Source organism: Poecilia reticulata, linkage group LG15, assembly GCF_000633615.1.
Source record: "Poecilia reticulata strain Guanapo linkage group LG15, Guppy_female_1.0+MT, whole genome shotgun sequence".
Lineage (NCBI taxonomy): Eukaryota > Metazoa > Chordata > Actinopteri > Cyprinodontiformes > Poeciliidae > Poecilia > Poecilia reticulata.
Window position 1 is genome coordinate 19,150,023 of NC_024345.1, and position 16,213 is coordinate 19,166,235.

The 16,213-nt window shown below is 37.9% G+C and overlaps 1 protein-coding gene across 2 annotated transcripts; it reads left to right on the forward strand.

Annotated features, from left to right (window-relative positions):
- Window positions 1-476: 476 nt before the first annotated feature.
- On the forward strand, window positions 477-14,766 carry fam135a (family with sequence similarity 135 member A). 2 transcript variants are annotated; one of them, XM_008429863.2, is made up of 21 exons: window positions 477-762; window positions 2,130-2,259; window positions 4,679-4,758; window positions 5,374-5,513; window positions 5,727-5,797; window positions 5,880-6,053; window positions 6,147-6,273; window positions 7,051-7,204; window positions 8,004-8,081; window positions 8,445-8,494; window positions 9,002-9,160; window positions 9,825-9,898; window positions 10,022-10,176; window positions 10,284-12,183; window positions 12,284-12,444; window positions 12,534-12,625; window positions 13,073-13,170; window positions 13,314-13,465; window positions 13,565-13,675; window positions 13,759-13,872; window positions 14,279-14,766. In XM_008429863.2, the coding sequence occupies exons 2-21, from the start codon at window positions 2,183-2,185 to the stop codon at window positions 14,482-14,484; spliced, it is 4,173 nt and encodes a 1,390-aa protein (XP_008428085.1). In that variant the 5' UTR covers window positions 477-762; window positions 2,130-2,182; the 3' UTR covers window positions 14,485-14,766. The 2 variants fall into 2 exon arrangements, with proteins under 2 accessions (XP_008428085.1, XP_008428086.1); XM_008429864.2 differs by lacking the exon at window positions 8,004-8,081.
- Window positions 14,767-16,213: the final 1,447 nt, after the last annotated feature.

The window sequence follows — 16,213 nt, forward strand, 5'->3', positions numbered from 1 at the left end:
TTTTCATTTTTAGAAAAGCTATCATCTAAAATTGTCGTTAAAAAACAACTTTAAAACATTTTTGAAGTGTTCCCTGTAGTCTATTTTTTTGGCAAACACCAATAATTTCTATGTTTTTATAAGAAAATTTTAAACCAGGCGGGATTAGCCTTCAAAATAAAGCTCGCAGATGACCTATAGAATGAAATTCTTTCATGAGTTAGATTTTAAAAAAATAAAATAAAATAAAATAGTGCGAAATAACTAATGACTCAAAAAGACCATTTTGATGGATGTTATATGTTAGGTTATGTCATTATTGTAGAACTAAACAAGCAACATAGGAACAATCAACATTTTTTTATAATAATAATAATTTTTATTATTATTATAATAATTATTCGTATTGTTTTTGACTGTTGTATTTGTAGTCGTCGGTACTGACAGTCCATTCACAGGGAGCAATTTTGTCAGCTGCTCCTGTGTAATGTGCGGCTGAGCGCAGTTAAGTGTTAAGGGAGCAGCAGCTGCCGTCAACTCCTCAGATTGAGCACTGTTAGCCGAATTTGCATAGCAAGCACAGCTATGTCTGACGGCTACATGGCCGCTCTTCTTTTTATCCCATTTTAGCGGTCCGTGTCAAGTCAACTTTACCGAATAAGAAAGAACGATAGAACGAAGAGAGGTGTTTTCAGTCTGTAGCCACTAGTTAAAGGACGACAGCAGAAGAGAAATTGGAGCTAACATTGGTTAGCGAGCTAATGTTAACTTGCCAACGCAATGGTGAGTAGCGTTAGCTTGCTTGTCTGTCTGTGTAATGTGTCCCTGTGACAACTGCTCGGTGTGTGGCTAACCGTGGTTACAGACTGGCAACCAAAATGGAATTATTTTCGTCTTTTTTATATATTTCATCCCTGTTGTGTCGAACCTCTGTTTTGTTGGCCTTTCTGTCGTTTGTTACCTCAAAAAGTGAAACCATACCGGTGCAGAGATTCTGCCCACCAGGGTTCGGAGAGTTGTCACCCAAACTCATATTCGGAATGGAATCAAACTTACTACGTGTCTTAAGATTTCTCGCTATGCATTAATAAACTCGTCAATGTTAGCTACTCTTCAGACTTGTGAAAAAGAGGAACTGCCCCGCCGATTGATTAAGGCCTTACGTCTCAACATGTTTAGAATATGTGTGTAGTTTTTAAAAAAAAATTTAAATGTGCCCTTGTTTGAGCTCTAAGTGCAAGGCGGAATTTCTCTTTACTGAAAAACAACACAGACACACAGAAACAGACAAACAAGAAAAAACAAACAAACTGCAGGCTTAAAATTATTACATCTAAGCTGCTGGTGAAAGGTTTCCAACCTTTTTTGCATGTATTTGAATAGCAGTTTCCAAAGATGGTTGTGCTGTTGTATTTGTATGTGGTTTCCTGTTGGCCTTTTGATTAGGGGAATTGGTTGTCCTCAAGTTTCAGCAACACTAAGTAATATCACGGCCTGTTAAACAGATATTTTTAGTTGTCAGCACTGTTCAAACAGATCTTTAAGTCCAAGTCCCCGTTACTTGGCTATTATAAACCTGTGACCCTCTTTTGATCAAGCAGACTACATAGTTTTTCTCTCTGTTGTTGTTTTTGTCACATCTGTTTACCATTCTATTGCAACTAATATGTTTGGTTATGAATACACATTTACTGCAGCAGGTTAGCAGTTAGATGGTTTTCAATTGCATTATTCTGCAGTTTGCTGCATTATGAGATTTTGATTTAAATTTAAGTTTGTTTATATCTAGTCGTATATTTTGACTTTTTTTTTAATGACTAGATAAATCGGCTGTATCCCCACTGAAGCGCCTATTATGCCATCATAAATTCATAAATCTACATTAATAAATGGTTCTTTATTGATGTTTCATTTTTGGTTTTTAGTGTTGGCATTTACACTGCTCTGCTTTTGTCATAGTGACTATAAGCATTATTTGGTACAACAAGAACATTAAAATGTCATGTAACATACTTTACATGTATGTTGCATGACATACATATAACATGTAATTAACAATACCTTAACTGTAATTCCAGTCTGAACAATTTCTGCTAAGTTTCCTCCAGAGTTTCTTAGGAATAATTAGTCTATATTCATTTTCCTTACAGGAGTACAGATGTATCCGAGATAATGTTGGGCATCTCTGCCTGTATTGACCAAGATGACTGAAGTTCAGGCCACAGTGGAGTTCTCTGTGGAGCTCCACAAGTTCTACAATGTGGACCTGTTCCAGAGAGGGTGAGTTTTCTCTTGCTGTCTTGCTTAAGTTGTTCTCTCTTTTCGTTGAGACTTACCTCAATAGTAGTTCATTGATGTTTTACCCATAAAATCCTTTACCCAGTGCTTTGTTGAAGGCCTTTGTGATTAATTTTATTCTGCATTATAAAGGGATTTGCAAAAATGAACGTGTTGCAGTTTGTCTCGGAGGGGGAACAGATTGTGTTCTGTGATTGACCAAGCCAATCTAGGACAGATGGCAGACTCTCTTGGACCTCCAGGCATTTTCAGTAGACTCAAATGTTCTTAGCAATAGCAAAGACAGAATTTGCCCTCTTTTATAAAACATTTCAAGCAGTGCTTAAGACATCATCTTGCTGTCTAGATGCATTTTTTATAATAATGGGGATGACACGGGGAGGTTAAAGTCAACACTTCTGGCATGAGTGATGTGTTGTTTCTGAGATCTTGCAGATATTTTATGGAGGTTGAGGATAGAGATGAAAAAAACCTTTTTTGTATAAATTGTTGTTGAAATCCCATTTTAAATAGATACCAGAGATAATGTGAGGCCGGTGTAGTGAATAGGAAGACCGGTTGGAGGAAGTGGCCTTGGTACAGTTCCAATGAACTTCAGTGCGGTTTGTTTATGGTGTGAATGCGATCCACTTCACCCAACACAACTACCAGGTGAATGCTGCAAGCCAAATGCATTCCCAAAGCCAGGTTTGCATTGCATCACATGCAATTTTTGCAGTTTTTGTAAAACTTTTAAACACCGTGCCATTTTTAAGACGACATCTGATGATAATTTTGCCAAGAAAAAACCCCCAACTAATTATATACTTCATACTAGCTTGAAACTCATCTACTGATTGGGGCCAGTTGATGGGTATGAAAACGCTTCATGAGTCAGTGCACAGATGAATGTTACCTGTTGCTGAGAACTGCCAGTCAGCTGACTGAAAAAGGTGACTACATGTTTACTTCACGTGCAGGGAATCAGAGTCGTCTCTTTTGTAAATATTTTCAGCTGTGAAGTGCATGGGCAGTCATGATGTGAAAACTAAATTAACATTATTCCCTTTGTTTATTTAAATGTGGCTTACATTTATAATGAAAGCATTCAGATCATTTTGTAAAACTAGATTTACACCAATTGTAGTCTTCTGGCCGATCACCGATTATTAATCTTTAAAAAGCCTGACCTGCCGATTTCGATTTTGGGCGGTACTGATGTTTTTTGCCTGAAATGTTGCTAAATATATCAGTGCATATCCACCAACCTATGTTTGTTTGAATTGATATGAGTAGTTTGTACTTTGGAGGCTTTCTCAAAACACATTTTATACTCTTAGTTTAACTTTTTGACATTAGTAACTGAATGCGTCAAACATTCATCTTATTGTTTTTTTTAAGGTGGAGCCTCTCTCACCCAAATCTCTCTAAGAGAATCCCAAAGACTCAAGAATAAATGTCTATAGGTAGAACAATAACCTCTAACTGTTAAATAAAAATGACCGTAACTGCTTTTCTATAAAATTTATTCTGGTGTGCTCAGTTCTACAACGCTAACCATCATGTAATGATGGATCTAAAAAATGAAATAAATCCTGTGGGAAGATATAAATGCTCCACAAATTCACTTTAGGCTCAGTTTGGTTAAGGAAACAGTAAAATTAAAGTCATCTATATTTCACAGCAGATCTATTGCTAATTTTTAAGGTAACCTTTAATACTTTTAATAACATTGTCTCGAGTAAAAGAATAGGCGTATTTGACAGATGTTTTTCTACTAGGATCGTGTATGTGTAGAGCACAGACTTGTATCAAGTATTGTGTAACAAACTCATTGTTTCCACATTTGTTGGCCGGATGTGACTCAAACTGAGCTAATAATCATCTCTTTGGTTTGATCCCTGACAGTCCATTTGTATTTATGCATTGATGAAGATTTGGAGGACAATAAATACTTTTCGATGTTAAAAAGATAAATACATACATCTAGTCTTTCATAGTTCTCCGCCAGGTTAAACAAGACTGGAATGTGTTATTAAAATTCTTTTACCTGACTTCATAGAAACTTATGGGGACAAAATGCCAACCAGTGTTTAAGCTGCTCTTCAGTATCTTCAGTATTCAGACGTTTCTTTTTACAGCAGCCGTGTACTGATACCTTGGTGTTCTCTGATGAAGCTCTTTCCAGCGGCTTGTGACTCATCAGAGCTCAAAGAGCTTAGGTTTACTACATGAGTGACTGCAAAAGAAGTGCTCATTATTCATTTATGAGAGGTGTAGTGTCCTTTTACAGGACACTTGTATCTAATATGTGCAATTTGTTATCCATTTGCAGAGTTTGTAGTAAAGATCTGGAAGCCGGTGATGCAGTTTTATTGCTTTCCTTCTTGTGATCATTTTGAAATATCTAAATCCTCTGCAGGTTCTACCAGATGCGTGGCAGTCTTAAGGTGCCTCCTCGTGTCCCACACAAAGTTGAGACCAGTCTCCTCCATCCAGGAGGTAAAGTCATATATGTACACAGAAGTTATTTTGCAACTCTAATCCCCAAATCATTTTTAACATAATGTGGTTTGCCCAGTGTTTGCAGTTTTCTGCAGTAATTCAGGTACATCATATGCATCATTCAAGAGAGACACCTGGTTTAAACAAACATACAATTAGAAATTAGTTTCTGCTGACACTTTTTTATGTTAGTTTCTGTGTACTCTTAAGACTGCAATGTGATTTTTGTTTTAGCTTTATTTTTTTTGGAGGAAAATTAGATTTTATTTTAATTTTTATGAAATCTTTTTGTTTAAAAAAAACCTTCATTTGCACTTTAGCCTTCAGTGTCTTGTTTGGAAATATTGAGTCATTGTTTTATTAACAAGACACTGCCTTGGATTTTTCTAATGCTTGCATGTTTGAGTCCAACTCATCTGATGAGTCACAGAATTGCTAAAGCATAGTATGGCAGTTATTAAATGTTTCTTTTAACTATTCTTTTGCCATAGTGGAATAACTGTACAAAATCTGCCAGCTTTTTTTAAAAAAACTAAATTTAAATGTACAATTTTGCATTTATTTAGGATTTTTCCTATTAACCGCATGTATTTAATGATTGTTTCTTTCTAGGCTCAGATTTGGCGTTTCCTGCTTCAGTCCAGGATGACGTCATCTGCAGCAAAACTTTCCAAATCCTGTATAAGAACGAAGAGATTGTCGTCAATGATGTTCTTCTCTTCAAAGTGATGATGCTTCTGGATGAGAAAAAGGTACGACTTAGAAAGAGGAGTGTTGCTTTAACTTGTTATTGCAAATACACTTTCTGCTATTCCACTGCTTCTTGTTTAATAATTATAAAGCGATATGTTCTTTTCCTATTTATTGACTGTTCTGCTTTCCATTTAGTTCTTTTTACATCTACACATACTGTATTTTGTGTAGTGAGGTTTCTGATTTGACTGTTTTTTTTTTGTTGTTCTCAGGTGGAAGAGTCCCTCAATGAAATGGATTTCCAGCTCTGCCTGGATTTGTATTTCACAGATGGCGATTATACGTAGGTGTACGACAGTGCTGTCCTAACAGCAGTGCCTATGTAAATCACACACTGCTAAAACATTTTATCATTGTCCCTTCAGACCAGAAGATCCAAGCTCTCTGCAGAATATTAGCAGCCGCGTACTTCATTTGCACTTTAGCCTTCAGCGAGGCATCCACCAACACATCAATGTCATGTTTGACTACTTCCATCTGTCTGTCATCTCTGTAGCCATCCATGCCTCCCTTGTGGCACTACATCAACCCCTAATCAGGTTTGATGAGCAGAAATATTTGTGCATGCCTATAAATAAAAAAAAGTTTTTATCAGCATTTCCTATCCTAATCACAACTCTGGCTTTCTTTAGTTTTCCTAGACCTGTGAAAACCACATGGCTGAACCGAAACGCTCCCGCACAGAGCAAAGATTCAGTCATCCCACTTCTTGAGAATGTTGTGTTTGGCAGCAGCTATGTGAAGCAGGTGTCACCAGATGTAAGTTATCATTTAAAAACAAAAAATATATATTCATAAGTTGTGGACGCTCTTAAATTTATTTAGCTGTTGGAATATTGGTTTTGGAACTCTTATTCATTAAACAGTCAGTAAAATAAGAGAATTGGAATACTTTAGTCTTATGAAAGAGAAATAGTGGTGTTGAATGGGCAATAAAATACACAATTCTGCCCAATAAATTGGTTTAGGTGTGTGTTAGTTTAACACTTTTGCAATTCTACCCCTCAGGTAATGTTTAGTTGCATTCTTGGCTGTAGAAGCTAGCAGGTATGTGATAGACTGTTGATGGATAAAATGGAAGAAGTTAGAAAAAAAATTGGAGCACTTTCACCGTTAGACATGAGTGATTTGGCTCGCTCAGCTAAGTCAGCCATCCAGATCTTCCCCTGAGATTTTGTTCTGTAACTGTAACAGTCAATTAGGCAGAACAAAGGCGGCGCTCCTCTTTAATCCCAGGTGTGTCACTAATGCTCAGCTTGTGAATAACAACTCATTCATTAATTGATTATTATTCTAATGGCATTAGCATCATAGACAGAATAAATTTAGCACATGTATTACCAAAGTGAAGAATATTTACTTATTTTTTTACCCAAGAAAATAGATATACTTTTTCTAAACTTACAAAGTATTAATTTCGATCTTGTGTTCTGTCATAGTTCCTAAAGCAAAAATATGTGTTTGGCAAAAGTAATAGTGCTTACAAATGGTTTGAGATTGATGTTTCAGATTATTTAATTTTTTTGTCTCCATCAGGGGAGGACGTTCCTGGTATCGGACAGCTGTCTGCAACATGCCTTCAGCATGCACCATAACATCTGCTCCATTCTCCTAATAGCCTACCGGGGCCTCTTTGATTACTTTACCTCTATAACAAAGGACCTGCCCTCCTCACACCGAATGGAACTAGGTATTAAATGTTACTTTATGAATTATATAATGGCGTTGTTGTGACTTTTATTTTTGCATGTTTTTGTTTTCCTTAAAACACAGGAAAATGGGTAATGCCCATGTCGTTCCATTTACCTTGGAAGTTGAATCACTTAATAACTTTCCAGGCACACTTCAGAAAACCTGTGATTTACTAACAGGTACCCTCTGAATACCTGAGGGCACCTGGCATACCCTCAGGTATCCGGGTTCTGGACATTTCTGCCCTTTAGCAACAACTTGTAGAACTAGGTGGCCAATACTGTTTGCCCATCTGACCTAATATGCAGAAGAAGTATAAATAAGCATTTCATTTAGAGATCAGATGTTGAAGAAGCCCCAGAATTCAAAGTTGTATTCCTGACCTTAGGGGTGTTGAATCAGATTTAACTTATGGGTGTAAATGGGACACGATATTAGGCATTACCCTGTTTTCACCTTTTTTTTTTTCTTTCTTTTTTTTTTTTGTGTTGATGCTTTGCTTTTACCATTTTAAAAATGTGTGTTTGTCGTTGTAATCCCATGTAAACTCACCTGGCCCTGGCACAATACCATATAAACCCCTTGTAGAAACTCCAGAAACAAGTCTTTTTATTCACATAGCAATTTTGGGTAACTAATTAAGCTTACAAAACACCTGCACTCATTAGACAAGTGGACTAAAACCAAAACCAAAGCACAACTAACCATAGTTGCCATAGCTAATCCCCATGAGTGGACAAATTATTAATCTGATAATTAATGAAGGTTAAACATGCCTATATGTGCAATCTTACTAGCCAAGCCCAGCATGCAGGCGCTATATGAGAGAGTACTCAGAAGACCATATCCCAGAGGGCAAAGGCACGTCTACATAGGTATGTCCTGACCCTTTCAGCTCATCGAATCAGCCTGCCTTTCTCTTCCTTCTTCTCTTCACTCCAGTTTCTTCCATCGAGAAAACAGCACCTTTGATCCACTTTCCAGAGAAAAATTCTTCAGCTACTTTTCTTTACTTTTATTGCTGGTTTTTATGCTTAAAGACCAAGGGCAAAAAAGTTTATTGATGCTTCTTTTCTATCAAAATTCTCAGCTTTGTCTGGTCATGTCTTATAGAAAGTACCTTCCAACATCTGTTCTATCTGGCACAACAACCTTTTCAGCTTTCACATTCTTTTTCTGTCATTTTCTGTACACTTAAATAACAGTATTTTTATTATTTTTTTCTTCCGCCTGCTCAGAACAACTTGACTTAGAGGCCCGTTTAACGGAGTTGTGTGAACAAGTAAAGGTCAGATTTCCTTCACTTTTTGCTTTTTGTTCTTTGTCATTTAGAGTTTATTTGCTTGACAGGAAAGTGTTTTGCTGCTTGGAGTATTGACATTTTGTCAAATCTTGGTGCAAGTATTAGTTATAATGAAGTGATAATATGAAGAAGAGCTTTTTAAGTAGGTGAAAAGCTTTTAAGGTGTGGCACTAAGCTATTATGGAGCGACGTCAGCTTCTGCCTGCAGCAAATATTTTGTCATCAGAATCTGAGCTATTTAAATTTTTCTTCAGTTATTAAAAATGGTAATAAAAGTAGTTTTTCTTTTAGATATAATTACCAAGGTGATATAATTTTTTTTTTTAACTCCAATATAATTGGAAAACTCTTTGCAGAGTTTTGCAGCAAACTGCTTCAATAAGGTTGTGACAAACATTCCTCGCTTTAATGCTGAATTGTTTGACTTCCTGGTCTTGTTAAGGAAAATATGTTCCCTTTTCATTTGTTTGACTTTTGTTCTTATACTTTTAGGGAAAGGCAGAGTCACCTGACGAGCTTGCAGAACTTGTTAATATGAATCTTGCACAGCTCTGCTCGCTGCTCATGGCTCTCTGGGGACAGTTTCTGGAAGTTGTGTCCCTGCAGGAACACGTTGCTGCCCTACTAGCAATGGAACACCACACACTAAGAGTGAGTCCGGCACATCAGTTGGTCATTATTGTAAACATCTGGATACACTTAACCGGTTAAACACACACTCTCCACCAACATAGTCCATTCTGCAAAAATATTTTTTTGTTTTTTCACAAACTTTGTTTAAACACTGTAAAAAAAACACAAAAACTTTTGTTTGTGTTTTATTCACTACAGTAAATTAGCTCCAGGTTAGCATCACTACAGCCATGGTGTATATGCATATTTTTTTTATCATACTTATGCTGCACACAACATAAGTGTCACTCTGTCCCTACTAATGGCAATGTATTCCCTACAAATTAGTAAAGGACAAGTTGGGTTGTCAATGACAAAATTACTTCTCCTGCTTAAAAAAACACCAATAGTCTTGACTAATTTACAAAGATTTTTTTTTTCTGACAACTGCTCCTAAAATGTATAGAATTTAGTTTTATAGCTTTTAAAAAAAAATTATGGAAAAAGTAATACAAAATTAGTTAAAACAAGCCCAAAATAATAATAATTGACGATAGAGTACAAATGCGTTGCAAAATATCACATTCAAATTATTCATTAAAAAAGCAAACATGCAGGTATTTAAATGAATAAAAATAAACCTCAGAAATTGTACTTGCGCGGCTTGTTTTTTTAATTTTACTTTTTTTTTTTTTTTTTACAGGTTAGACGGTTTGCAGAGGCTTTCTTTTGTCTTGAACATCCAAGGCAATCTGCACTGGCATATCAGGAACTACAGTAAGTTGTTCTGCAGACTGTGTCTTGATCGTTTATAAATGGCTTTGATTTGCCTGTGGGGACATTTTGTTTCAATCATTCAACTTATGAACTCCTTTTCTTTCTGGGTTTTCTATCCATCAGTGCTCACAGCCACCAACAGATGACTAATGCCATCAAAAGCTCCAGTTACTTCCTGTGTTTGCCTCCACTACCAGTGGAATGTGCAGACCTTGATGGGGATGTTAGCTCTTTGCCAATCATCTTTGAGGATAGATACCTTGAATCTATCACTGAGGGTCAGTAACAACATTTATGATTCATAGTTTATCAAGAAATACTGTATATGGTTTCACTCATTTTTCATGTCTGCGTTCAATTCAATCTTCTTCTTTTTTTCCTTAAGATCGTGATGGACCATGGCTGGGCATGCACAATTCAAGAATTCCCTCAGTTTCCAGTAAAACTGACAAGGCTAACTCAAAGGACTGCAGTGCATCAGCCAGTACAATACCAGAGTCACAGAGTGCTCTGCTGGATACTGCCTGGCCTGAAAACTTTGATCCACCACCTAAGTCCAAAGGCAAATCAGTAAAACTGAAGAAAAACTCAAAAACTGAGAACTCCAAAAAGTTGACCAGACAGGGCTCCAAGGACTCTGTGGTTTTAGTGGGTTATAAAAACCTTAAAGCACCCCACAGCAATATTAGCACAAAGTATAAAGAAGAGGAGGGCTCTGTTAACCAAGACGAGGAGCAAGATACCTCGCGGCTTGACTCAAGTAGCTGTTCACGGACTAATGCAAGCTCTGTTTTTGATTTTAGCGGCACGTCAACAAATATGAGAAATACTGCTGATGACTCTGTTGCAAGCTACAATAGAACTACTTCTGCTTGTAATAAGGATGTTTATAAAAATCTTTCTACTTTGGACTCAAAAAGCAGCCCTCAGGCTGGTACTGGGGCTAGTACGACAAGTCAACAAGCTCATAAAGGCGTTCATGTAGACCGCTTTGGCCAACTACAGCGACAGTGCTCTCCCGGCTTAATGGAAGATGAGTCAAAACCAAGTAATAAAGACGTCGTCCAAGCTGATAAAGTAAACATTCTTCTGCCAAATCAGGCTGTTTCAAGTCGTAGCAGTAATATTCCCAAGATCATCCAGACGAATGTATGTGATTCGCAGCAGTCGGCTCTGGAATCTGTTTTTGAAAGGCCATGTAAAACTGCAGCACAACGTAGTCAGGCCTGTGCGGTCACAGTGCAGGTGAAGAGTGACTGTATCAGGTTCCAAGATGTAGGGGCCCCTATTGCCTCATCTCGCCTCTCAGACTCCGGTATTGAGAGTGAATCCAGCTCCTTTGCCACTCAGCTGGCTCAAGGACCACAAGCAGGGCCAGGCTTCACTGAATCAGGTTTCACTGCTTCACACACAGAAAAGACGGTCCAAATTCCCGCTGCGCTCCCTGTCCACCAGAATACAACGCAACGGCCTAGCGGCACAGGAGAAATTCTGTGTCCAGAAAGTACAAGTGCTTTAAGCGGAGTCCAGTCCTCGCTTACTTCCATCAACTCCCTGCCCTCAGATGATGAGGGCGAAGGTTCTTCTAAGAGTTCCAGTGGCAGAAAATCCAGTGTTCTGGTACAAGAGCAGAGTGTCGTGTTCTCCGGAGACGTTACTCAAAGAACCGATGTAGCCTGCAGCCTTGGCACAAGTGCTGGTGATTTTCAACTTCCAGCAGATTTAAAATCTGCAGGAAGTTCGGAAATCGGAGTGGAGCAAACTGACGGACTGGGGACGTCTAAGGAATCCCGTAGCGATCCTCACACAGCTTGCCCTTCCAGTAACTCTGCCACGAGTAGCACTGATCTGGTAAAGCGTGGGATGGTAGAGAATTACTTTGGCTCTTGCTCCAGCACAGATGTGTCTGAGATCAGCCCTGTGGAAACGTCCGCCATTACTCTTGGTATCCGGGCAGAAGCGCAGGTTGAGGAGGACGAGGATCAGTCGGAACATGAGATGATTGAGAACGGTTACTACGAGGAAGGCGACGGCTATGATTTTGTGAACGGCGTTGCTGATGATGATGACCCAGCTGGGGTTGCTGCGCCTCACGAGCCACGCCTACTGTTTGAGCAGCTTAGCGCTGCTCATCTCCATGAAGCTAAAGGTTCATCAAAAGCTCCTTTATGCTCCAATCTGCCCTCCAGCAGCACTAGGTATAGTTTAAGTAAGTCTCCCTATTCCTCCTCCACATCATCCGGTCTGCACTGGTACGAATGCGCACCCACGCCACAGATGAAAGCGTGAGTCATCTCTGAAATATAAAATTTTCAGTGCATATATTTGCTGTGTGTCTTAAACATCATTAATGAATAATTAATGCATTCCATTCCACATGTACAGGTTCATCAAAGCTAAAGAGGAAATGAAGCAGTTAAAGCTCCCTGGTTTCCTGTACAGTGAAGTCCCTGAATTGGCCTCCACCGTTCCTTATTTCAGCTTGGAGGAGGATGAAAGCTGTGAGGAAGGCATCCATCTCATTGTGTGTGTGCATGGTCTGGATGGTAGGTGACCTTCCATCAGAATCTCAGACGGTCAAGTTAGTCATTCTGCAGCCGTTTTTAAAGTCGCTCCTTCCCCTGTATCGCTGCAGGTAACAGTGCAGACTTGAGGCTGGTGAAGACTTACCTGGAGCTTGGTCTGCCTGGCGCTCGGATAGACTTCCTAATGTCTGAAAGGAATCAGGTATTCAGATTATAAAATCTTTGCTTGCCATTATGAATAGAGATTCACTGGTCAGAATTTCCTGGCCTGTACCATCATTCATTTTAGGTCTAAACTGCCTTTCTAAGGACATTAACAGATGCATCAAAAATATGCTACAGATGTATGTATTTGAGTTGAACAAAATTAAACAATTGCAAGATTAATCCATTATCATCTATGTTTCTAACTTTTTATGTGATGTCTTATTTTATTGAGCTCACCATGTGGAGTGGTGGTAGTTCTCAGTTTCGATCCATTTAATAAATGCAAAATAGATTTTTGAGCATCAGACCTGCTGGTCATTGATCACAACTGATCAAGAGATTTTTTTACTCAGATTTTGTTGGACCTTTTTTTTTTTTCCCCCAATTAAAACAGTTTTGACAGCTTCCGTCCTCTTGTTTTTCTCACCATTTCTATTTCCAGAATGACACGTTTGCCGACTTTGAGTCGATGACAGACCGGCTGCTGGATGAAATCGTCCAGTACATTCAGCTTTACAACCTCACTGTGTCAAAGATAAGGTAAGCTGCTCAGTCCCAAACTAATATCAAAATATTTTATTAATGAATACAGCTTGTTTTGATTTTCTGCTCATTTTGATAAGTTATTCATGAATTAACCACATTATAGCTGACCAATAACCTTCCATGTTGTTGCTTTCCAGCTTTGTGGGGCATTCTTTAGGGAACCTCATAGTTCGCTCAGTGTTGACCAGACCCAGGTTTAAATGCTACCTGAGCAAGCTGCACACATTTCTTTCCCTCTCAGGACCTCATCTGGGCACACTGTACAACAGCTCTGCTCTGGTCAACACAGGTAAACATGAGAAACGCATTACTGGCCTCTTGCTTCAGCTAATTTTATGACACAGTTAAAACTAATGAGCACTAAAATGTAAATGTTTTTCTGTCTCAGGCCTTTGGTTCATGCAGAAATGGAAAAAATCAGGATCTCTCTTGCAGCTGACGTGTCGGGATCACTCTGACCCTCGCCAAACGTTTCTGTACAAACTCAGCAAAAAATCTGGTTAGCTTTGCTATTTATAGCTGTCCATTTCAAATACAGAACGAGATTATAGTTCTAACTTGTCTCACCATCTGCCTTTTAAGGTCTGCAGTACTTCAGGAATGTGGTGCTGGTGGGGTCACTGCAGGATCGCTATGTTCCCTATCATTCTGCTCGAATAGAGATGTGCAAAACGGCATTAAAAGACAAACAAACAGGTGAGTTGATCCAAGATCAAAGCTACTATCCACTTTTTTTCTTTAGACAGTTGCATGTAATCACAAAGATCCACATGAAACAAGACTCTGAAGAAGTGTCCCGTAGTGTTTTTTTTTGTGTGTGTTTTTTTAGTTGATGAGAGAACATTTTTCAAGACATTGATTTTTTTCTGTAGTTGTAATATTGTGGTAAATTTCAACAAATAAGAAAACACTCAATTTATTCCAGTAATTTAAAAAAAATCATTACACGCAGTGATGAATCTGTGTGTAAAAATTTTTTTTTTTTCTTATGATTCCCAAAAGCTGATGGAAATTCGAAGTTCGAATATTACACAGAAGCACTTTTTAAATTTATGTTAGGAAAGTAGCCTTATACGTCCTGCTTCTCTCCTGTGAATACCAGGGCCCGTGTATGCTGAGATGATTGAAAACCTGCTGCTGCCAGTACTTCAGAACAAAGACTGTAATTTAGTCAGGTATGATGTCATTCATGCCCTGCCCAACACGGCCAACTCCCTCATTGGCCGCGCAGCGCACATCGCCGTCCTGGATTCTGAGATCTTTCTGGAGAAATTCTTCCTCGTTGCTGGCCTCAAATACTTTCAGTAGGACGGAATCGGAATCAAACACTTGGCTGGGCAAAAGGAATGTGGTGCTGATACCTCACTGCTACTATATATTGTTTTTGTTTGTATTTTTTTTCTGGTAGTGGGATTTAGATGAGCTCCTTTTAAAATACACTTAATTACCATTCAAGCACATTTTAGGAAAGATCATGTTTTTTATGTTTATACTGGAATCAGTAGATGTGGAGTTTACCATTTTTATTTTTCTACCTTAATTTTGTTTTTTTAATTTTTTTTCTGGGTTTAAGAATTTCTCCCATTAAAGTATATTTTAGTATTTATGTGCTATGTTTTTATTTGAACTATTTTACTTTAAGCTAATTGAGACATTTTAAATGCTGAACTGGAAATGTAGCTGCTACATAATTTAATGGCTGTTTTTGGTGAGCTGTCCCAAGTCAGTTCTGCACATACTGCATTTCAAATGTTTTTCCACCAGTTTTAAGAGACATTGCATTTTTTGCACCAAGTACATTTTACAAGCTTTTTTACTGAAAACACCATTTGTAAGATAAATAAAAGTTACTTTTCTATCAACGATTTCCCATCACTTTTAAAGGCAAAGGTTCCATCTGAAATAGGATTATTGCTCAGATTTTTTCAGCTTTGGCTTTGTTCTTGATACTTTATGTGGAGCATTCTGCACATGTACCCAGCCTGGTGTTGGGAGACTAAAGCTTTGCCTTTAACATGATGGCATTTCATTATACAGACTCAAAGTAACGATCATACAGGGAAAAAAAGCACATACTGAAAGTATCTGGTGATTTGTTTTCTGAACAGCTGTTTATATATATCATTGTACTCTACCATTAAAATGTATACTGTACAGTAGATGACCTAACTTGTCTGTCTTTATGTTCATTTTCGAAAAATAACACTTCAAAGACTTTGGTAAATTATAGCAAGAAAAATGTTTGAAATTATGTTACAATGCCTGCCAATACAATTTTATTAAACACATTTTAAAGTGTGGTCTTTTGATTTTATGAAGTCCTAAAAACATGTATTCATGACATTTACCATCATGAAAATGTCATGAATTAACAGTTCTAGAATTTAAATTACTTTGTAAACATAATGATGCCTGTTGAAGTTTTCTGCATTTGTTAGAGCTGGAAACTACTTAATTTATTAGGCTTTTGTATTAGACCGACATAAATTAATGCGTGTGTGTGTATAACATATGGCCTACAGTGTTGGTTTTCTGTCAGTTTTCTTCCACTCCAGTCAAAAAGTTTAATGTTGGTCTCATCTGAGCAGAGCAACTTCCACATTTTTGTTTGGTCCCAACATGGCTAGTATCAAACTGGTAGCTTTTTCTCCTCAGTAAAGCCAGAATTTGTAGCATGCTCAATATGTCCTGTTAAATGTTTCTTTATCTGAACTGTGGATTTCTGCAGCCCTATATTTATCCAGCTCCTCATGTCTGCATCTCTGATTACATTTTAACATCTTATAAAAGGACATAATAGTCAGCATATTGCAGGTCTTGTTTTTCTTTTAAAACCTAGAAATGGAAAGTGGTGTCAAACATCCTGTTGTGTCATTTTTTTAAGTAAAGCTCAGGTATAAGTGAGTTGTATTTACCTGAACTGTGGGCAAAAATAGCTCTATGGATCGTAAAAGTTGCACACCCCAGGTTTATCAGCAGCTGACGTTTGTGGTGGTAATTATGCAATAACGAGGAAAAGTAGAAGAATGTCAGGCGC

Excerpts from the sequence above, each read along its gene's own strand:
- fam135a (XM_008429863.2), top strand. The coding sequence starts at position 2,183 with ATGACTGAAGTTCAGGCCACAGTGGAGTTCTCTGTGGAGCTCCACAAG. Across the intron at positions 6,274-7,050 it reads TGAAGCAGGTGTCACCAGAT|GGGAGGACGTTCCTGGTATC; the intron begins GTAAGTTATCAT and ends TGTCTCCATCAG. Across the intron at positions 12,626-13,072 it reads TAATGTCTGAAAGGAATCAG|AATGACACGTTTGCCGACTT; the intron begins GTATTCAGATTA and ends TTCTATTTCCAG.